Source organism: Pristiophorus japonicus, chromosome 2, assembly GCF_044704955.1.
Source record: "Pristiophorus japonicus isolate sPriJap1 chromosome 2, sPriJap1.hap1, whole genome shotgun sequence".
Lineage (NCBI taxonomy): Eukaryota > Metazoa > Chordata > Chondrichthyes > Pristiophoridae > Pristiophorus > Pristiophorus japonicus.
The window spans coordinates 259,146,574-259,170,491 of record NC_091978.1 but is presented as its reverse complement, the minus strand read 5'-3'; the positions used below and the strand labels follow the sequence as shown (position 1 = coordinate 259,170,491).

Sequence of the window (23,918 nt, the reverse complement as noted above, 5' to 3'; positions counted from 1 at the left end):
ATGTGGGACCTTGTCAAAAGCCTTTTGAAAGTCTAAATACACCACATCCACTGGCTCCCCCTTGTCCACTCCACTAGTTACATCCTCAAAAAATTCTAGAAGATTTGTCAAGCATGATTTCCTTTTCATAAATCCATGCTGACTTGGACCGATTCTGTCACTGCTTTCCAAATGCGCTGCTATTACATCTTTAATAATTGATTCCCAACAATTTGCCCACTAGCGATGTCAGGCTAACCGGTCTATAATTCCCTGTTATCTCTCTCCCTCCTTTTTTTAAAAGTGGAGTTACATTAGCTGATCCAGAGTCGATAGAGTGTTGGAAAATGACCACCAATGCATCCACTATTTCGAGGGCCACTTCCTTAAGTACTCTGGGATGCAGACTATCAGGCCCTGGGTGTTTATTGGCCTTCAATCCCATCAATTTACCTAACACAATTTGCTGACTAATAAGGATTTCCTTTAGTTCCTCCTTCTCACTAGACCCTCGGTCCCCTAGTATTTGCGGAAGGTTCTTTGTGTCTTCCTTAGTGAAGACAAAACCAAAGTATTTGTTCAATTGGTCTGCCATTTCTTTGTTCCCCATTATGACTTCACCTGATTCTGACTGAAAGAAACCTACATTTGTCTTCACTAATCTTTTTCTCTTCACGTATCTGTAGAAGCTTTTGCAGTCAGTTTTTATGTTTCCTGCAAGCTTAGTCTCATATTCTATTTTCCCCCTCCTAATTAAACCCTTTGTCCTCCTCTGCTGAATTCTAAATTTCTCCCAGTCCTCAGATTTGCTGCTTTTTTTGGCCAATTTATATGCCTCTTCATTGGATTCGTCCCTCATTTCCCTTGTTAGCCACGGTTGAGCCACCTTCACTGTTTTATTTTTATGCCAGACAGAGATGTATAATTGTTGAAATTCATCCATGTGATCTTTAAATGTCTGCCATTGCCTATCCACCATCCACCTTTTAAGTATCATTTGCCAGTCTATCCTAGCCAATTCACTTCTCATACCGTCAAAGTTACCTTTTTTTAAGTTCAGGACTCTAGTCTTTGTATTAACTGTGTCACTCTCCATCTTAATGAAGAATTCTACCATATTATGGGCACTCTTCCAAAGGGGCCTCGCACAACAAGATTGCTAATTAATCCTCTCTCATTACACAACACCCAGTCGAGGATGGCCAGCTCTGTAGTTGGTTCCTCAATGCACATTACTATTGTTGGATACATAGCATATGCAGCATAAAAACAGGCCTTTCAACTCAACTAGCCTGTGCTGGTGTTTGTACTCCACATGCATCTCCTCTTATTCCATCGACCTCATCTCAGCCTTTCAGCGTATCTTTCTATTCCCTTTTCTCTGATGTACGCATCTAGTTTCCTGATGAAAGCATCAAAGCAATTTGCCTCAACCATTTCTTGTGGTAGTGAGTTCCACATTCTAACCATTCTGAGTGAACAAAGTTCTCCTCATTTCTCTATTGGAGTTATTAGTAACTATCCTGTATTTATGGCCCCTAGTTTTGGATTTACCCATGCAAGAACATGAGAAATAGGAGCAGGAGTAGGCCATTCGAGCCTGCTCGGTCATTCAATAAGATCATGGCTGATTTTCTCCAGTTTCCCATACCATTTCCATGTCCCTTGGTTCCCTTAGTATCAAAAAATCTAACAATCTCTGTCTTGAATATACTCAACGACTGAGCATCCACAGTCCTCTCGGGTAGAGAATCCCAAAGATTTACAACCCTTTGAGTGAAGAAATTTCTCCTCATCTGAGTCCTAAATGGCCGATTCCTTATTCTGAAACTGTGATCACTAGTTCTAGGCCCTCCAGCCAGGGAAAACATTCTCCCAGCATTTACCCTGTCAAGCCTCTTAAGAATTTCATACACTTCAATGAGATCACCTCTCATTTTTCAAAACTCTAGGGAACATAGTCCCAGTCTACTCAATCTCTCCTCATAGGACAACTCCCCACTCTTCACCCGACCCCCCATCCATCCCAGGAATCAGTCTGGTGAACCTTTGTTACACTCCCTCTAAGGCAAGTACATCCTTCCTTCGGTAAGGGGACCAAAGCTGTACACAGTACTCCAGGTGATTTGAGTACAAGGACATGCAGGACCCTTTAAATACCAACATTTCTCAATCTCTTACCATTTAAAACATATCCTGCTTTTCTATTTTTCCTACCAAAGTGGATAACCACATTTCCCCACATTATAATACATCTACCATGTTCTTGCCCAATCACTTAACCTGTCTATATCCCTTTGCAGCCTCTTTGCATTCTCCAGTGCGCCAGCGCAGCCTTCGGCAGCCTGAGGAAGAGGGTGTTTGAAGACCAGGCCCTCAAATCTACCACCAAGCTCATGGACTACAGGGTTGTAGTAATACCCACCCTCCTGTATGGCTCAGAGACATGGACCATGTACAGTAGACACCTCAAGTCGCTGGAGAAATACCACCAACGATGTCTCTGCAAGATCCTACAAATCCCCTGGGAGGACAGACACACCAACATTAGTGTCCTCGACCAGGCCAATATCCCCAGCATTGAAGCACTGACTACACTTGATCAGATCCGCTGGGCAGGCCACATCGTTCGCATGCCAGACACGAGGCTCCCAAAGCAAGCGCTCTACTCGGAACTCCTTCACAGCAAGCAAGCCAAAGGTGGGCAGAAGGAATATTACATGGACATCCTCAAAGCCTCCCTGATAAAGTGCAACATCCCCACCGACACCTGGGAGTCCCTGGCCAAAGACCGCCCTAAGTGGAGGAAGTGCATCCGGGAGGGCGCTGAACACCTTGAGTCTCATCGCTGAGAGCATGCAGAAATCAAGTGCAAGCAGCGGAAAGAGCGTGTGGCAAACCAGTCCCACCCACCTTTTCCCTGAATGACTATCTGTCCCACCTTGTAACAGGGACTGTGGTTCTCGCATTGGACTGTTCAGCCACCTAAGGATTCATTTTTAGAGTGGAAACAAGTCTTCCTCGATTCCGAGGGACTGCCTATGATGATGGCATTCTCACAACTTACTTTCCCATCTAGCTTTGTATCATCAGCAAACTTGGATACATTACACTTGGTCCCCTCATCTAAGCCATTAATATTGATTGTAAATAGCTGAGGCCCAAGCACTGGATCCTTGTGGTACCCCACTAGTCTGCCAAACCAAAAATGACCCGTTTATTCCTACTTGCTGTTTTGTGTGTGTTAACCAATCCTTGATCTATGCTAATATATTACTCCCCAATGTCATGAGCTCTAATTTTGTGTAATACTTATCGAATGCTTTTTGAAAATCCAAATACACTATATTCACTGGCTCCCCCTTAGCTACCAAGAAATTTACAAGCTCAAAAAACGCTATTAAATTTGTCAAACACGCTTTCTCATTCATAAATCTGTGTTCATTCTGTCCAATCATATGATGTTCTAAGCGCCCTGTTACCACATCCCTAATAATAGATTCTAGCATTTTCCCTACTAATGTCAGGCTAATCTATAATTCCCCATTTTCTCTCTCCTTCCTTTCTTAAATAGCGGGGTTATATTTGCTACCTTCCAATCCGTGAGGACCATTCTAGAATCTAGGAAATTCTGGAAGACCAAAATCAAAGCATCCACTAACTCTGCAACCACCTCTTTTAAAACCCGAGGATGTAGGCCATCAGGTCCAAGGGATTTATTGGCTTTTAGTACTATTTCTTTACTAATACTGATTTCTTTAAATTCCTCACTCACTAGACCCTTGGTTCCCCACTATTTCTCGAATGTTTTGTGGTATTCTTCCGTGAAAACAAATACAAAGTGGAAACATTCTCTCCACATCGACCCTACGGACTAGTAATGGGAGCAGAAAATAGTACGTAGATAACTTTAAAGAAATGCAAATAATTGAAGAGAACTGTCAGAACAGAAGGGCAAAAAAAGCCACAGGGGATAAACTCTAAAAGACAGTGCGAACTGCGGGAAGCCTTGGGGTTACGGAGACATGGCTCCAGGGTGACCAAGGCTGGGAACTCAACATTCAGGAAAGGAAAGGAGGTAGGGTAGCATTGCTGGTTAAAGAGGAAATTACGCAATAGTAAAGAAGGACATTAGCTTGGATTATGTGGAATCTGTATGGGTAGAGCTGCGGAATACCACGGGCAGAAAACGCTAGTGGGAGGTGTGTACAGACCACCAAACAGTAGTAGTGACGTTGGAGACAGCATCAAACAAGAAATTAGGGATGTGTGCAATAAAGGTACAGCAGTTATCACGTGCGACTTTAATTTACATATAGATTGGGCTAACTAAACTGGTAGCAATAGGGTGGAGGAAGATTGCCTGGCTTGTATTAGGGATGGTTTTCTAGACCAGTATGTCGAGGAACCAACTAGAGGGCCAGCTATCCTGGATGATGTGTAATGAGAAAGGACTAATTAGCAATCTTGTTGGGCGAGGCCCCTTGGAGAATAGTGACCAGAATATGGTAGAATTCTTTATTAAGATGGAGAGCGACAGTTAAATCAGAGACTAGGGTCCTGAACTTAAGGAAATGTAACTCCGATGGTATGAGACGTGAATCAGCTAGAATAGACTGGCGAATGATATTTAAAGGGTTGATGGTGGATAGGCAATGGCAGACATTTAAAGATCACATGGATGAACTTCAACAATTGTACATCCCTGTCTGGAGTAAAAATAAAACGAGGAAGGTGGCTCAACCGTGGCTAACAAGGGAAATTAGGGATAGTGTTAAATCCAAGGAAGCGGCACATAAATTGGCCAGATAAAGCAGCAAAACTGAGGACTGGGAGAAATTTAGAATTTGGCAGAGGAGGACAAAGGGTTTAATTAGGAGGGGGAAAATAAGAGTATGAGAGGAAGCTTGCTGGAAACATAAAAACTGACTTCATATATCGATAGACGCTTTTGCAGAGAAAAAGATTAGTGAAGACAAACATAGGTCTCTTGCAGTCAGAATCAGGTGAATTTATAATGGGGAACAAAGAAATGGCAGACCAATTGAACAAATACTTTGGTTCTGTCTTCACGAAGGAAGACTAGGGGACCGAAGGTCTAGCGAGGAGGAGGAACTGAAGGAAATCCTTATTAGTCAGGAAATTGTGTTCGGGAAATTGATGGGATTGAAGGCAATAAATCCCCAGGGCCTGATAGACTGCATCCCAGAGTACTTAAGGAAGTGGCCTTAGAAATAGTGGATGCATTGGTGATCATTTTCCAACAGTCTATCAACTCTGGATCAGTTCCTATGGACTGGAGGGTAGCTAATGTAACACCACTTTAAAAAAAAGGAGGGATAGAAAACGGGTAATTATAGACCGGTTAGCCTGACATCGGTACTGGGGAAAATGTTGGAATCAATTATTAAAGATGAAATAACAGCACATTTGGAAAGCAGTGATAGGATCGGTCCAAGTCAGCATGGATTTATGAAAGGGAAATCATGCTTGACAAATCTTCTATAATTTTTTGGGGATGTAACTAGTAGAGTGGACAAGGGAGAATCAGTGGATGTGGTGTATTTCGACTTTCAAAAGGCTTTTGACAAGGTCCCACACAAGAGATTAGTGTGCAAAATTAAAGCACATGGTATTGGGGGCAATCTATAGATGAGGATAGAGAACAGGTTGGCAGACAGGAAGCAGTGTGTCAGGATAAACGAGTCCTTTTCAGAATGGCAAGTAGTGACTAGTGTGGTGCCGCAGGGTTCAGTGCTGGGTCTCCAGCTCTTTACAATATACATCAATGATTTAGATCAAGGAATTGAGTGTAATATGTCCCAAGTTTGCAGATGACACGAAGCTGGGTGGTGGTGTGAGCTGTGAGGAGGATGCTAAGAGGCTGCAGGGTGATTTGGACAGGTTAGGTGAGTGGGCAAATGCATGGCAGATGCAATATAATGTGGATAAATGTGAGGTTATCCACTTTGGTGGCAAAATATTATCTGAATGGCGACAGATTAGGAAAAGGGGAAGTGCAACGAGACTTGGGTGTCATGGTACATCAGTCATTGAAAGTTGGTACAGCAGGCGGTGAAGGTGGCAAATGGCATGTTGGCCTTCATAGCTAGGGGATTTGAGTATCGGAGCAGGGAGGTCTTACTGCAGTTGCACAGGGCCTTGGTGAGGCTTCACCTGGAACAGTGTATTAAGTTTTGTTCTCCTAATCTGAGGAAGAACATTCTTGCGATTGAGGAAGTGCAGAGAAAGTTCACCAGACTGATTCCCGGGATGGCAGGACTGACATACGAAGAAAGCCTGGATCGACTGGTCCTGTATTCACTGGAGTTTAGAAGAATGAGAGGGGATCTCATGGAAAAATATAAAATTCTGACTGGATTGGACAGGTTAGAGGCAGGAAGAATGTTCCCGATACTGGGGAAGTCCAGAACCAGTCGTCACAGTATAAGGATAAGGGGTAAGCCATTTAGGACCGAGATGAGGAGAAACTTCTTCACTCAGAGTTATTAACCTGTGGAATTCTCTACTGCAGAAAGTTGTTGAGGCCAGTTCGTTAGATATATTCAAGAGGGAGTTAGATATGGTCCTTATGGCTAAAGGGATCAAGGGGTATGGAGAGAAAGCAGGAAAGGGGTACGGAGGTGAATGATCAGCCATGATCTTCTTGAATGATGGTGCAGGCTCAAAGGGCCAAATGGCCTATGCCTGCACATATTTTCTATGTTTCTAACGCAGCAGGAGAGGGCGAAGGGATGGGCAAGCCAAATGAAGTGAAAGGAAGCCATATATACAGGTACATGACTGCCATCAAATAATTGAGGAGCCCAGCACCTGACCCTGTACTTAATGGCTGCTGAAGTGGAGCGGCATGAGAAAGATAGCCCTATTTGCTACTCCACAGCATTATCCCATCGACGAGCACTGTAGCATGCCTGGAAGTGGAAGTAGAAGTAGGTTTGAGGCTTCAATCAACCTGATACTGTAACTGGCTGTGCAAGACCTGTATATTAGCTGCAGTTGTCCTTGTTGACTCAGACTCTGAAGACAGTTCTCCATACATTGGCAATGAGTCTGTTTCATGTAGTAACATGACATGCTGTGATTGGAGTGCTTACAAAGAACCATTCAGCATTAGTCAGGCAAATGTTCACATATCATTACACCAGAGCCTCCTTAGGAAATTGGAGCCTCTGCAGATTGTCTGTCAAACTGATGTATGTGCACCTGTCTGCAGATGTACAGAGGAAAAGCGAGCAAGGAATGGCACATGGTCTCTCTCGTATCGCCTGCTATCCCTCCACTCAGCCTCCTCTTTCTTTGCCAAAATGCTGAGATAGGATAGTCTCATTGGGTAATCCACTGGTGACAGTAAAGGACTAGTTGGAGAAAAAAAACCCAGAACAATTGACACCCGCGAACTCAAGTCCCCTAATGTTTCAAGTATGTCAGTTCATCTTGCATTTGTTCGAACAGTTCTAAGCTACAATTCACAACTCGAGTTGGAACAAGGAAAATAAAACACAAGGACTTGAGGTGTTCATTGAATCGTACGAAATGAGTTGTACCTAAATTATTTTTGCAACTTTTGGAAATGTCCAAAACTGAAGTTGCAACTGACCAAACAGAAGCTACAGATGCCTTTAGGAAGTCCAAACTTCTGAGAACTTTGCTCCTAACTGGGCACCAAGATTGCAAGTTGCCTGGCTTAAAGAAGAAACACCTAAGTGGGGTGGAGGAAGTTCAAAGCACCACCACCCTTTAGATCAGCAGCAGTGTAAAAAGATCACACCAACATCTATAAAACAAATGAGAATATATTTATTTATTGACAGACACACAACAATTAGACTTCGTACAGGAAAATGTGGAAGCCAATTGCTTATTGTTTGGCTAAAGCTAGTTTTACATCATAATTCATCTTAAAGATAAAGGAAACAGAGGAGGTGACAAGATTATTTACAGTCAACGTGTTTATTCATCAGCTGCCATTGATGGATTTTCTTCTGGTTTGTAGGTATGCGAATTAGAGCAGCCCTTTCCTCCATAATTCAGTGCGATTCATGGAACAAAACTTCCAGTTGTCGTAATTATAAATTTATAGCAGCAACCATTTTCAAGCACTATCGTCATACTGTGTAAAATCATATACATCCAACCTATTTGGTTCCCATTTAAAAAAGACCTATAGTGATTGATTACACACACTAAGCATCCTTCATGGGACATACTTAATATTAAATTTTTCTTCTGGTGTTTAAAACATTGGCCTAATATTTAATCAAAAATTATGATTTCCAAAATGTAAAAATATTGTATGGGATCACCAACAGTTTTAATCTTTGAAACATTAATAATTTATAGAAATTCAGCTGCAGGATTATGAGAAAAATCACAACGAAAGTTAAAGTACACAAAGAGGCTGTATCTCTGGAGATTTACATGAGGGAAAACTAAATGAATAGCAAAAATGCCTCGTGACACTGCCTGTAAATAGTGAAAAATCAGCAGTCCAATAGTCACTCAGGATTTCAGACACATGCTAGGAAAGCTAGATTCCATAGCAATATCACCACTCTAGTAAACCAATACTGCTCCAAAATTTATTTTTCATTTCAGTACACCAAAAGTTCAGATTTAGAGCACAGCTTTCCTTGAAAACAGAATTCATGTCAGTGATCCTATAACTTGAATATTGTAAAACAAAATAAAACCTATGCCTTATGTTAATTGTGATGGATGGAACAATAGAAATTGGCAGGTGCTGATTTTGAAAGGAATTAATTAAGCTATGTATATTTATAAGTAACTAGAAAAGACACTTTCTTTTCTTGGAAAGTAACATTTGATCACATAATATAAACTGAAGTCCAGAATTTCAGTTGGATGGAGTTGAGTTGAGGATGAATATTTCCTTGATTACCTTTGGAGATCAGGGAGTATTTATGCAGAACTTTCAAGAGATTAAACAAATGACACAGTGAAATGTATATAGTCGGTGAAATCAAGAGACTTATTCATGTTTTGTTTGATCAAGCCTAGTGGCACCAATCCCAATTTCTCCTTTGGCTCAGCGCCATTGTTTTCTGATCACACCTCTGTTAAGGACCTTGGGATGTTCATTTGTTTTCAACTTTTAACAAAAGTATGCATCTTATTTAAATTAACATGTATTCTGTAATAAAAATGTATCAGTGTAATGCCTGCTAAATTGAATGAGAAATTGGAGACTTCCCAGAATAATAATCTCAACATTGAATACTAGTGCTCCTATGCAGCTTGATACAATTATATTTTTTCTGAGGGCATTACCTTATTGAAAAAAAGTTTGTTTGCGATATTTCTTGGCCAAATGTAACTGATAACCTAACCATTTATTGCGAACTCGCCTTTGGGTTTCATTGCTGTTTTACGATTTATTTTGGGAGCAAATGCACAAACACAACAAAGAATATTTTAAAATATTTTAATGTGAGAGGAAACTGGCAGGAATTCACTGCGCCCTGTAGATTGAGACACATTTTTATTAGCGAAACGTCACTGGATGAATGATTTACGAATAAATGTGAAAATGGCCTTCATGCGGCCTGAATATTAAATCAAAAAACAGCATGAACGGATATGAATAAAAATAATGCACATCTCCATAAACTGGGATAGCACGTCAGTAAATTTAATCAAATGACACATTTATATTCAAGATATATTTAGTATCCAATACATAGTGCTAGCAACTCCCATTCATTAGGTTAGTTTTGCCAGATCATTTATATTTTGACTTTTTGCCATTGGTAATGTGCTAAATTAAAGATGAACAATATTTGTCAATGAAATCCAAAAGGAATTAATTTATTCAAAATTACCAGGTGCACCTGAAAAATTAGAAACTGTTGGAGCCAACTACAAAATGGCAGTGTTCTGCCAACCATGTTAGCTCATATAATTTACATTTTATATTTAATGTGTGGCTACTATATCCTCACTACCAACTGTCCATTAGTGCGATTTGAACTTATTGAACCTCAAATGTTCATTTCATTGCTATTTTAAATTGATGTGTTTATTTGTAGCTATTCAACAGGTTCAATAGATTCAGTCAACACATAGCCATACATTTCTATTGTCCCAGGCAATCAGCAAGTATACTATTAAACCACATTATAAAGCTTAAATTACAGTGGTTGAAATGTTAACAGTAACCTCATACAATATTAAATCTAGTTACATGACTTATGAAAGATGTACTATTACCGTATGTTGGTTAATACATAGATCTGTAACTGTGCACAGAACTGGCTTAGGGAAACAACAGTTAACTCCACAATCGGTAACAGAATGCACGTTAAATACAGTGAAGATCAACATCAAATCTGCCATTGCCTGTGAATTAGACATACGTGGATCAGGGATCCTAGCAGAATTATGAAGTACACAATAATCTCAAACTTACAATTTTCAACGTATTAGTTATTAGTGCTACCACAAATTTAGTGAGAAATTAAATCTTATTGTAACCATATCTACCGTCAGTGAATTTTGTTGGCTACAGTTTAACCTCCTCCTGCAGCTAGAAAACTAGCCAACAAAAATAAAAGAGACAATGCTGAATTTCATCTGCCAACTCAGAATGGCTTTGCATGATCCTTTATTCAAAATAAAAAAGGAGCTCCAAATTCAGAGATTAGTTGGCTGAGACAGATCATTGCATGGCAGAGATTTTACAGAAGGAGAAACATGTCCACAGATATACAAATGTAAACAGTGCTGAATTTGTCTTATAGTACATTCTTCTGTCCTGCTATTTACAGACTTACTTTCTATTATCAAAAGTACAAATGTACTCAACAGAAAGAGTCTGAATCAAGCAATCATTTGACAAAAGAGAACATGAGCTCAACAGGTTTCAAGTTACAATATTTAAATAAATAAGATGTAGTGACAAACTCTTAAAATTGCTAACATTTGCTAAGAAATGCAAGTGACGTCCCATTGGTTAAGATCTAGTACAGTTTTTAATTGTTCTATAGGATTAATTTGCATCCAGCAAGAATAAATATTGTACCATTTGAGCAGAATATCCCATCTGGTATTTCAGTAAAGGACAAAATAGAAGGAATGCATTTCCCCTTTATTGTTCGGTTAAAATGCTATTGCTAGCTTTGGCTTTTCAGTTTATTTATAATGAAGCCTATAAAAGGTGATGTGGTTGAAATGTCACATTTCTGAAACACCAGTGCGTGCGTGTAGTCTCTTGTGGGAAGGCATTTATTTTTTTTCTACAGATTTGACTGGTTATTACAAGATCCTTTCATCATTTTTCTGTTATATGTTTGCATGCTAAAGATGTGTATTTTATCCTTGGATGAATTATCCAAAGGATTTTGACTGTCAGATAAGCATGTGTTTTACAAAACTTTTAAAAATACCTTGAAATTCTCTCAAGTGCTTCTAGCTTTAAAAAAAAGATAAAGCTTAAGGTGAGGGGAAATCTGAAGATCGCTAAAGAGAAGAAATGGATCCAGTTAGTTTTAATCATAATTTCAACAATCGCGTATTTTAAAATGTTATTAGCAGGTAATTCGTACTACATCATACATGCCTTTACATATACCCACTTTAGTGCTCACCTTAATCATGGAAAATACCCTGACCTTTGAGATATACTATAGTGTATGCACTAGGTAAACTGGCACTCATCTGATACTTTACCCTTAGTATATAATCTCAGAGCAAGGTGGATGCACAGCAATTATTTGCTGCAAACTAGATGTGTTGATCGAGGGAGATGTGGCAGACCAGCATGTACTTATTCGTTTAATGTATCCTTGGTATGCATGTGTGGTGCAAGTATCATACTGAGATTACCTTTCATAGTGTGTACTGAAGGCAGATTTAATGGGCCCAAGTTTTGAACTGCGCCTAGAACGGCGCAGTCCCGACCTGGACGCCCGTTTTTCGCGCCACAAAGTGCGCCTAAAAAAAACCTCCAGATTCTCCACCTCCCTGCAGGACCTCTGGCCCTTGGCACAGCGCAGCCGGAGCTGTAGGGGGCGGAGCCAGGTCCCTGCGCTGAAAAGTGCTGGGACCTCTGCACATGCGCGCTACAGTGGGCGCGCATGTGCAGTAGCTCCAAGCACCCGAAACTGTGTGGGAGGGGCCCGAAGCACGCAGCCCCTAGCCCTGGCCGAATGGCCTCACTGGGGCTGCGTGAATAAGGCTCCTCCCACAGGCAGCTCCTGCTGCCTCCCGACCCGACCCGACACCCGCTCCCCCCCCCCCCCCCCCCCGGACCGGACCAGACACCCCCCCCCCCCCACGGACCTGACACCCGCTCCCCACCCCACCCCACCCCACCCCCCCCCCGCTCGCCACCGGACCGGACCCGACACCCGCTTCCCCGCCCCCGGACTGGATCCGACCTGACCTCCCTCTCCCTCCCCCCAACCCGAACCTCCCTCCCTCCCTCCCACCACCCCCCCCGACCCGACGCCACCTACCTGTAAATCTGGTGCTGGGGACGGGCCCGGCCCGTTCAGCCTCCCTCCCCCTTCTCCTTCCCCCCCACCCACCCCAATCTCCTTCCCCACTCCCCAAATTCCCTTTTCCCCTCCCCCCAATCTCCTTTCCCCTCCCCCCCAATTCCCTTTTCCCCTCCCCCCAATCTCCTTTCTCCCCCCCTCCCCCATCCCTCCCCCCAATCTCCTTTCTCCCCCATCCCTCCCCCCAATCTCCTTTCTCCCCCATCCCTCCCCCCAATCTCCTTTCTCCCCCATCCCTCCCCCCAATCTCCTTTCTCCCCCCCTCCCCCGTCTCCCTCATCCCTCCCCCCAATCTCTTCTCCCCCCCTCCCCCATCCCTCTCCCCCCTTCCCTCCCTCCCCCCCCTCCCCCTGCTGCCCCTCCTCCTCCCCTCGCTGTCAGAAACACAGACACTGACAGACAGAGAATGAGAGACACACAGACAGACAGAGAGATAGAGACACTGACAGAGACACACTGAGGGGGGCATCCCAGCACGCTGTTGGAGGGCTCCCGGTGCTGCAGTCGGTAAGTGGAAAATGTTTTATTTATTGATATTTTAAAAAAATTATTTCTTATTAATTTTTTTTGATTGATTTATTGGTTGATTTATTGATGAATTTATCATTTATTATTGATGATGGCTCTTTATTTGTAAAACTGCAGTGTTTAATGTTTGTAAACTTCCCTTTAAACACCCCCCCCACCATTCCCTACGCCTGATTTGTAACCTACGCCTGATTTTCTAAAGTGTAGACAAGGTTTTTTCGGGCGTACAAAAATCTTCACTTACTCCATTCTAAGTTAGTTTGGAGTAAGTTTTCACTCACGAAACTTTGAAATCAGCCGTAAGTGGCCGGACACGCCCCCTTTTGAAAAAAAAATTCTGTTCCAAAGTGAAACTGTTCTAACTGACTAGAACTGGAGCAAACTAAATGACGAGAATTTGAATTTCTAAGATACTCCATTCTACACCAGTTGCTCCTAAAAATCAGGAGCAAATCATGTGGAAACTTGGGGCCATAATTCCAAAGACTGAAAATTTGGATTTTATTTTAAATGAAACTTTATCATTCTAGAAATATTAGAAACTAGAACTAAACACAGAAACCTACTTTGAACTTCCTCATGTCAAGTTTCAATGAATTGTTACTGTTTTGACTAATTTATTTTTTCACCCGAACTTTTATTAAAAAAAAGCTTTATCTCCCTCACTGATTTCCTTCCTTATCCCCTGAAGGTCTTGATTCCTAGCTGGGTACAGTTCTACGGGCACATTCTAATGTTCATACAATGACCTTTGACTGAATGTGCTTAGACTAATCAATGGCAATGTAGGTGGGTATCACTTGAGCCTGATCTTGCCCTTATCTATGCCTGGCATTTCCTCCATAGATGCAACCTGGAAGTTAGTCCCCAAAATGCGTCCATTCTGCCAATGTCAAGTTATGCTCACATTTGCTGCCATTCGCATTACAATATGCCCAAATGTAAAAATGGGTATAAATCAGCATAAACAATCGTGGCCCAAGGAAAGCGGCATTCAACATGTATTCCTTCTTTAAGTATAAAAATTAAAGTTTCAACTCATTCAACCAACATAAATGCACATTAGGCACAGCATGTTTAAGCTTGCAACTGGGGTAGCTTTTCAATGCGACTTTACTTATGCCATAAAAATGCATTAACAGAAACCAAAAAATACAGATCTTGGTGAGGATAACTTTTTTTTTTTAATATAAATCTCAAAAAATTGCAATAGAACACCAGAAAAATATCTGTTTCCTGCAGCATCTAAAAATCTGGTCGGAATTTGAAGAGACCCTCTTAGCAAGCACAATCACAGCAAACTTGCATCAGGCTCTGTAACTTGGGGGGTGGGACCAGATTTATAGATGGAGAAACGTTTGGGCAGTGATCGATATCCTGCCATGAAAGATCAAGGAGATTTGGGTGTATTGCACTCAAGCACATAATTCATGCCCAAGATTCCTCGATATTTTAAGCCGTAATTAGTTTGCGCCCAGTTTATGCATGTCACTGGGTGCGAATATGGAGGGAATTCAAGGCCCTAACGTTCACATTATGTGCACTTCCAGGAGGGGTCACCATATAATGATCAGGGAAAAGGAACCCTACTAGCTGATCTTCTATTCCCTAACCTAGAAGCAATTAGGTAAAATGTACTGCCTGAACTGGGATCAACTAATTCAGTAAAGCCCAGGGATTGAACCTGGGTAATTCTATTCTGTATGGTTCAATTTGATAAAATTTGACCTAACTAATTAAAGAATTTAAATTTTTTTATTTCTCTTAGTTAGATATGCAAGCATAGAGATGTTCCAAGTTAATACAAGTGTTTGCAAAGATTTTGTATGGTTAAAATATTGCTCACTAATTTTTTTCTGGGGTGAAGGGATTATTTTAAAATCTTGAAGCTTTATGAAGAAACAGGAGTAATTAGAGCAAACTACTTTTAGTAACCTTGCAGGGATATATAATTAATGAATTAAAACAAATATAGCTACTAGAAACCAATTTTAAAAATATTTATTGTTAGATGTTACATCATCAGCAGTTGAGAATTCAGATATTATAATTTAGGCAAAAAGGGGAGATTTCTACTGTAGAGGATGTTCTGTGCTTAAACACACTTGCATCATTAAGGATACATTAAATGTTAAATAATGTGTTCTCAATATAGCAGGTTAGATTTCTTTGGCTCGATTTTAATTGTGCCTTCCAAATACCACTACAGCATGACATGGGAAAAGCTTGTGTGCTTAGGAACGAGCGTCCTAACCTGATAAATGCTGCTACATGTAGTTTTTTTTAAAATCATGAAGTAATCATCTCTTGTAGATAGCAGGTTGAAGGTTAAATAATGCCTCCCAATGCTGCTATGCCCCAGAATTTATTTACATTGAATCATTTATCAATAAGAGTATCAAAAAATACAAGTAAAAATATCTGTAAAAGTATCCCACAGCTTGTTTATACAAAGATCTTTGTAGAACCCAAATTCTGCTCTGTGTACGTATGTTGCCTTTTTATATTATTTTTTTAAGTTTCTTAGTTTTAACTATTCAAACTGCTTAGATTGTTAATAGTACAATAGCAAATACCCATAGCTCAATTTCAGAAATATTTAAACACCAAGAATGCAGAAAAAATGAAATATCATGGAAATAACAAATAACACTCTGAGAAGCTACAGGGTTTCAGAAATAGTGGTAAAGATATCCATGCAACCAGATAAGCAATTGAGTTAGAGAGAAGTGAACACAGAGTCTGGGAAGATTTAGCAGTGGTTACAGAAGAAACCAATGTACTCAAGCAGATTTAAGTGACTCAGAATGGAAAATAAACAGAGAAATTGAAAACCAAGAAAAGAAGCCTTAAATCTTACTATAGGCCTAGACATGACTAACAGGTGGGTGCTGCAAATTTATGCATTTACCATATGCAATAAAAAGAGTGCATTGAAGCTGTACTGTGCAATATCAGTGCACTCATTAATGCATTTGCATGAAATTTCCTTGTCCTCTGTTTTAGCCCATTACATTTTTTTTACTTTAAAAAACGTTACCACCCGTTAAAAGAATAGAGAAAAGAATTTCATACTAACATATTAACGAGTTTACTAATATCACACAGCCCGAGTTCAACGCTCAGGATTGAAATATGTGAAAAATTAAATTGCAACTGAAACTTTTTTCCTGCAGATGTACTTGGTCACCTCTAAAATGCAACATTTTTGTTTTTAGCTAAATCCCCCATTTCTATTAGGCAGAATAACTTCATAGTTCAAATAGTAGTTCTCAAGAGGCCACAGAGTACATATGCAAATGTTCTCCAACACTGCATGTTTTTTTAAAAAGTGGGTATTTCTAAAGGCAGAAAATTATATTTATTATGGTCAGGGACACCAGGAAGTTTCTAGCAATCTTATCAGTGCAGAACTGTTTATTTTTGATTAACATAAAAAATTAAGTTTAAAAAAAAATCATTAATCTTTTCTTGAAGCTTTTGGTTCTTCTAGCTGCCCTTCAGAAGACCTTCTGATTCAACACTAATTGACTTAACCCTTTAAGCTCTTTTTGTACCTCAGTTGACCCAGTTAAAAAAAAATCAGATCACGAAGCACCCATGTTGACACTTAACAGCACTCTTTACAGTCCAAATATGCACCGTATCACATGTGACCACCTGAAGGAATGCCTTCTCTACTACAGTATATAGACAATTTGAAATTCCAAAGGGTGATCTCACCGAGGTGCCGTGAGCTCAAATGGATTAAACCAAGCTAATGAATACAGGCTGCCATTTTGAAGCACTCGATACATGTCACCGTGCCATGTGGCTGATGCCCCTGAGCTGTGACCTCCAAGCATCCAGATCTAGTCGGCCTTCAGTGCTTTCCTGGTGCTGCTGCTCAAGTAGGCCTCATAGAAAAACTGGCAGAAAAGCACAAAGTAGCTGAGGTACATGAGGGAGGACCAGACAATGTTGTGCATGTGGGATGGGCACTGGCCTTGCTGCATCCACTCATACACCAAATAGTTAACAACGCAGCCCAATAGCATCTGGGTGATCTGTGTCATGGTGATGAACATGGCAAACTTGCGCGAAACTCTGAAACCAGCAGCCCGCAAAGCGTAATAGGAATACATGACAGCGTGCACGCCATAGTTCATTGTCATAAACCACCCTCCTCCAGCCACCATGTCTTTGTAAGAGTACCAGGAGTAAAGCAGTACTGTGATGTGATGGTACCAGTGTAGGAAGATGAGCTTCTGCTTCCGCAGTATAATGAAGATTGTGTCTCCTGAAAAGACAAACAAACATTTTTGTAAAAAAGATGATTTCATTGTGTAAGGTTTTTTTTAAATAAATGTTTACATTGCAGTAGTTTTAAGATATTAAAAATAGCTCACTCCAGGAAAATTCTACATATTTCTGAGTTCATTTAAAATAGGTTATAATCTACTATCAACCACTACAAGTAGTTCAAGATTTACATGTTTGAGCAGGTTTCTGAACTGATTTTTAAATGTTCAGTGAGTATACACTTCTAATTCTTTCAAAGTTTCTGCAGATGTACAATCATTAAGACATTCTTCAAATTAAAAGTACCGGCAGGGCATTACTTTAGAATTGACTACTGCTTGCTGTTTTAAAATAAAAATATTCTGTACTTTATAAAAGGATTTTAAACTGATTAAGTAAAACCATTACCGATGGAAAATAACCTACAAAAATGAAGGAGCAAAGGGATGGAAGACAATAGATATTGTAAAATAGCTGCTTTCTAACATTATTTTAGATGAGAAATTAAAAAAAGGGACACATAAAACAATGTATGTGGAACACAAATGCTTGACTGTGATATCACTTTTCTTCCCAATTTATAAAGGAGTTCAACATTAGCTATTCTGCAAGTACCTGAGCATCTTAAAAGAAAAAAAAGTTAAAAATTTTTTAAAGGCATAACATTTTCCACAAATATTCTTCAACCAATAGTGCACGACTTAAATGTCTTATTAGCTTTTTAATTGCGTCGAACTGGAGGGATTTTCTTTTTAAGGAATTTACACTGGGGGTTTGAAGGGAAGGTTTCACATAAATAAATGCAGATTAGATTGGAGACATTTGAAAATGGTTTATGCAGTTACGAATTTCTAGGGCATCTTAAAATTCACAGCTCAAACCTCCTAGGCTTATTTGTTTACTTATTAGTCATTGAATAAGTAATTAACATTCAGCATTACATTCACTGTTGATAGCCCTCATCATAGGCAGTTCCTTGGAATCGAGGAAGACTTGCTTCCAATCCTTAAGGGAGTTCTTTGGTGGCTGAACAGTCCAATACGAGAGCCACAGTCTCTGTCACAGGTGGGACAGATAGTCGTTGAGGGAAGGGGTGGGTGGGACTGGTTTTCCGCATGCTCTTTCTGCTGCCTGCTCTCGGCGTTGAGACTCGAGGTGCTCAGCACCCTCCTGGATGCACTTTCTCCACTTAGGGCAGTCTTTGGCCAGGGACTCCCAGGTGTCAGTGGGGATGTCGCACTTTATCAGGGAGGCTTTGAGTGTGTCCTTGTAATGTTTCCGTTGGCTCGATTGCCGTGAAGGAGCTCCGTGTAGAACACTTGCTTTGGGAGTCTCGTGTCTGGCATATGAACTATGTGGCCTGCCCAGCGGAACTGATCGAGTGTGGTCAAGTGCTTCAATGCTGGGGATGTTAGCCTGGGCGAGGACGCTGATGTTGGTGTGCCTGTCCTCCCAGGGGATTTGTAGGATCTTGCAGAGACATCGTTGGTGATATTTCTCCAGCGACTTGGTGTCTACTGTACATGGTCCACGACTCAGCCATACAGGAGGGCAGGTATTACTACAGTCCTGTAGACCATCAGCTTGGTGGCAGTTTTGAGGGCCTGGTCTTCAAACACTCTTTTCCTCAGGCGGCCGAAGGCTGTACTGGCGCGGGTGTTGGATCTCATCGTCGATGCCTACTCTTGTTGATAGGAGACGCCTGAGATATGGGAAGTGGTCCACGTTGTCCTGGGCCACGCCGTAAATCTTGACTGGGGGGCAGTGCTGTGCGCCGAGGACAGGCTGGTGGATGGCCTTTGTCTTACAGATGTTTAGCATAACGCCCATGCTTTTGTACACCTCAGTAAATACATCGACTATGTCCTGGAGTTCAGCCTCTGTATGTGCGCAGACACAGACGTCGTCCGCGTACTGTAGCTTGACGATAGAGGTTGGGGTGGTCTTGGAAACAGCGCAGGTTGAACAGGCTCTGTAGTTTCGTTCCACTCCAGCGGGGGGTTTGTTGACTGTGAGGTGGAGCATGGCGGCGAGAAAGATTGAGAAAAGGGTTGGGGCGATGATGCAGCCCTGTTTGACCCCAGTGCGGACGTGGATTGGGTCTGTGATGGATCTGTTGGTAAGGATCACGGCCTGCATGTCGTCGTTGAGCAGGCAGAGAATGGTGCCGAACTTTTGGGGTCATCCGAAACAGAGGATGCTGCTCCATAGACCCTCGCGGTTGACAGTGTCAAAGGCCTTTGTAAGGTTGAAGGCGGCCATGTATAAGGACTGGCACTGTTCCATGCATTTTTCCTGTAGCTGTCGCGCTGCAAAAATCATGTCTGTTGTGCCCCGTAGGGGACGAAATCAGCACTGTGACTTCGGGAGGAGTTCCTCGGCCACAGGAAGACGACAGTTGGAGGACTCGAGCGACGACTTTCCCAGTGGCTGATAGTAGGGAGATTCCTCCGTAGTTTCCACAGTCGGACTAATGCCCTTTTTTAAAGATGGTCACGATTGCTGCATCTCTGAGATCTCCGGGCATGCTCTCCTCCCTTCAGATCAGAAAGATGACGTTGTGTATTCGCGCCATCAGTGCTTCTCCACCATACTTCAATGCCTCAGCAGGGATTCCATCCGCTCCAGTGGCCTTGTTGTTTTTAAGCTGTCTTATGGCTTTTTCTACCTCGTACAGTGTTGGGGGTTTTACTGAGGTAGTGGCGGGTAGCATGCTGTGGGATGGAGTCGAGAACACTCGAGTCAAAAGGCAGAGTCTTCTATTGAGGAGATCTTCGAAGTGCTCCCTAGAACTAATAGATCGCAAGCGGGCATTTCTGAGCCTTAAACAACAACCCAACATGGGAGCAGCAAAGCAGCATTACAGACGGCTCAAAGCTGAGGTCCAACAAAAAACCCGGGACCTAAAGAACAGGTGGTGGATGGAGAAAGCACAGGAGTTACAACAGCTGGCTGACAGCCACGATGTGCGAGGATTCTTCATCGCAATCAAGACCACCTCAGGGCCAAACTCCCAAGGCCCCACCCCACGGCTGGCCAAGAACGGGGAAACACTCATCAAGTTGATAGCAGTGATCCAGCGGCAGCATACTTGGACCTCTCGTGCATGTCATGGCCCTGTACCCAATTAAAACTTCCTTCAAATAACCGACTTTAGTTCCAAAGTTGGCAGCAAGTCTTGGAGTGCAAATACAAATCAGCTTTGAACGCCCCTCGAAGATGACGGCTTCAGTCTTAACAATGTTTAGTTGGAGGAAGTTGTGGCTTATCTAAGACTGGCGTTGGATAAGCCTGACAACACAGAGGCAGTGGAGGAATTGAGAGAGGTGGTGAAGACCTCAAGCTGGGTGTAGTGAGCATATATGTGGAAGGTGATCCCTGTCTGTGGATGATGTCACCAAGGGGCAGCACGCAGATGAAATGAGAAAGAGGCCAAGGATAGATCCTTAGGGGACTCAAGGGAACTGTGTGGGGTAGGAAGAGAAGCCACTGCTGAGGATACGATTGTATAGGTAAGATTGGAAACACATGCGAGCAGTTGGACTGAGCTGGATAATGGAGGAGAGGCATTGGAGGAAGATAGTGTAGTCAACCATGTCAAAAGCTACAGAAAGATCAAGAAAGAGGAGGGATGTCATTTGTGACTTTGATTAGGGCCATTTCAGTGCTGGGGCAGAAATTTCTTTGAAGAGATTCAAGCAGGGAGTTATGGCAAAGATTGGCATGGATTTGGGAGGCATCATATTCAAGGACTTTCAAGGAGGAACTGGAGATGGGGCGATAGATTTCAAGGACAAAGGGATCAAGGATAACGTTTTTAAAAGAGTGGTTGATGATGGTAGTTCTAAAAGGGAGGGAGACAATACAATGGCCAGATTGTCAGAAGTGTGGGTTCAAACTTAGTAATAAAATCCATGAACTCCCTGCAATTGTTGGAGGTGGGAATGTAGGGGTGGGGACAGGGGTTAAAGGAGCCAAGTGAAAGGTACTGCAGAAAAGAGATCCAAGGTTATCTCCAGGATGCTTCTGGAGTAGTGGGTGGTTTTTGCAAGGAAGAGCGAATTCAAAAGAGAGGGGGCAAGGGAGGCGGAGGTGGAGATTGAAATTAGAGACGAGGCATCACTCAGGGTAGAGGCTGAGACAAGAAAGATATCTCCGTAAGAAACTCAGTGGCATGGGGGAGGGAAGTGGGTAAACAACAAAGACTCTTAAGGGTGAAGCAAGGCGAGTTGCTCAAAGGAGAAGCTACCAGAAGAGAAGGGGAAGAAACCAAGATGTAAAAAGGCCACATTGCCACCACGGCAGTTTGGGTGGGGCAGGTGATCGGAAGTATAGCCACGCAGCGCGGTTTTGCTAAGGGGCAAGTCGTCACCCCAGCAGCCAAATTTCTGTCAAAGCAACTATCCGTAGCAAGGTCTTATTAAAAAGTGAGTGGAGAATCTGGAGGATAATTTGAAGGTGCTGAATTCTACCAGCGAATTAAGGAAGGTAGCCATGAGTGGGGTGAATGGGATGGGAAGGTGGTTGGTGAGGTTAGCCCCCCAGAGGACACGTTGGGCAGGAAGGTGACCAAAAGAGATAGTTGGGGTTGGTGCTTGTAAAGGAACAGGGATGGGTGCCTCCATGGACGAGAGCGAGAGCGAGACACACAGAAAGTAGCTGTGAGCTTATTCAAGAGGGATTGAAACTTGGAACGGCAGCAGGAGAGTAGGTAGACAGAGGAGTAATGATGCGTTGTGGTAGGAATTAAGGAAAATTAAAGTCGGTACGACTGGGCAACGCGAAAGAGAGGAGACAGAGAAAGGCCACGAGAGGACAAGAGAAAAAGAAAGGGAGACAGAAGAAATGGCTTTGTGTCCAGTGCAGCATCCTAAATGTGCACGCAAATGGACATAAAGAATTCAATTTACGTAGGCGTGGCAGAGATTGAGAGACAGCCTCTGGTCATAAACAGAGGACCTTCTACCTTACTCCACATGCTTTGTACCAGATAGATCAAAGACTGCTATATTAATTACCTTACTATTACAACAAAATGTTACAATATCTTAACCAACCATCAGCCCACAGGTGCAACACCTCCCTGGATTAACCACCTCATCAAACACTAAAGACTTGCACCCGTTTTTTTCAGCGATATTTCGCCATTTTTGATGTAAAAAGGTGATTAGCTAAATTGGCCAAATTCTTGCGCCAGCAGTATTGAAATACTGCTGAAACGTGGACTGCCGGCATGCAAGATGAAAAAAAGTGCTATTGCTTTAAATTGGCCATTTGGTGCACCTGTATTGTGTGTGCACGCAGTCCTCTAGCTGTGGCCTAACGAGTGTATTGTACAGTTCAAGCATAACCTCCCTGCTTTTATATTCTATGCCTTGGCTAATAAAGGAAAGTAGCCCGTATGACTTCTTAACCAACTTATTCACCTGTCCTGCTACATTCAGGGATCTGTGCACTCCAAGGTCCCTTTGTTCCTCCACATCCTCTATCCTACCATTTATTGTGTATTCCATTGTCTGGTTAGTCCTTCCCAAATGCATTACCTTGCACTTCTCCGGATTGAATTCCATTTGCTACTTTTCTGCCCACCTGAGCAGTCCATTCTACACAGTCTCTTCTACACACCTGACCACTAATAATGGTCTAAACATTTTTTTAAAATATAGTATATTGTTCTGGCCCTTGGCAGATTAATGAAATGATTAAAATGGGAAAGTGTCCTGCAGATATAATTTTTTTTCAAAAAAGAAACGACCACTACAGCACTTCAGTCTTCACTACTATTAAAAAGTAAAACAATGACCTGCTTTTTTGATCCTGAATGAAAAGCTATTGCTGATGAACAGTTGGTTGAACTTTCAACACCATGTCCACAGCTGCAGAAACAGAAGCAAAACTGTTGACATTTCCATAAATCGGGCGTTTTCTCATTAAATGCAGTGTGCAATTATTTTGACAAATGGGCCCCGTAAACATTCCCAGTTAAAGCGTCCAATAAGGAAGGAAAGAGAACTACAACTGAAGAAAGCAGTATTTTTGCTTGAATTCATTTTTCTTTTTACATTTTGTTTTTTCTCTCAGATTTTTTGGAAAAAACATAAATCTGTCCATGGATAAAACCTGGTTAACACAAGACTCAACTATGCATGTGATTAACCCACAGCCGGCAGGAGACTAATGGGCAGATGCACCTCTTCTACACGTGTGAACAAAGAAATCCCAAAAGGGGAATTTCTTTTTGCAATGCTTTTAACCCACTTTCTCCTTACGAATTGTTGGCTACTTCTATTCGAATGGTTTGTCCGGCATAAATGTTTTGCCAGACGGGAGATTAGAAAGGGCTGTTCTCAGCACTGTTGTGTCATTGGTGAATAAAAATTTAAGTTTACCAATTAGGAAGTAGGAATAAGAACAGGTTTTTGAAAAGCACCAGGGTCCTAAACACGACGAGTGAGTGGAGCATAAAATGCAGTAGTCAAAAAAGTAGAACATGAAGGAGAGGGTTTTAATGGGTTACCAGAAATCTGGAGAGCAGGAAAGATTCCTGCAGATGTATTTAGTTGTCTTAATATCCATTTTGCTTATTAGCAA

At 41.9% G+C, this 23,918-nt stretch overlaps 1 protein-coding gene across 3 annotated transcripts in view; it reads right to left on the bottom strand.

The window, feature by feature from the left end:
• Positions 1 to 12,924: 12,924 nt before the first annotated feature.
• Positions 12,925 to 23,918, bottom strand: part of elovl6 (ELOVL fatty acid elongase 6) — a 208,445-nt gene continuing 197,451 nt past the window's right edge. For all 3 annotated transcript variants that reach the window (XM_070871267.1, XM_070871278.1, XM_070871274.1), the window contains exon 4: positions 12,925 to 17,325. In XM_070871267.1, coding sequence (XP_070727368.1) covers positions 16,898 to 17,325 — 428 coding nt within the window. In that variant the 3' untranslated portion in view covers positions 12,925 to 16,897. The remainder of the gene's footprint in view (positions 17,326 to 23,918) is intronic.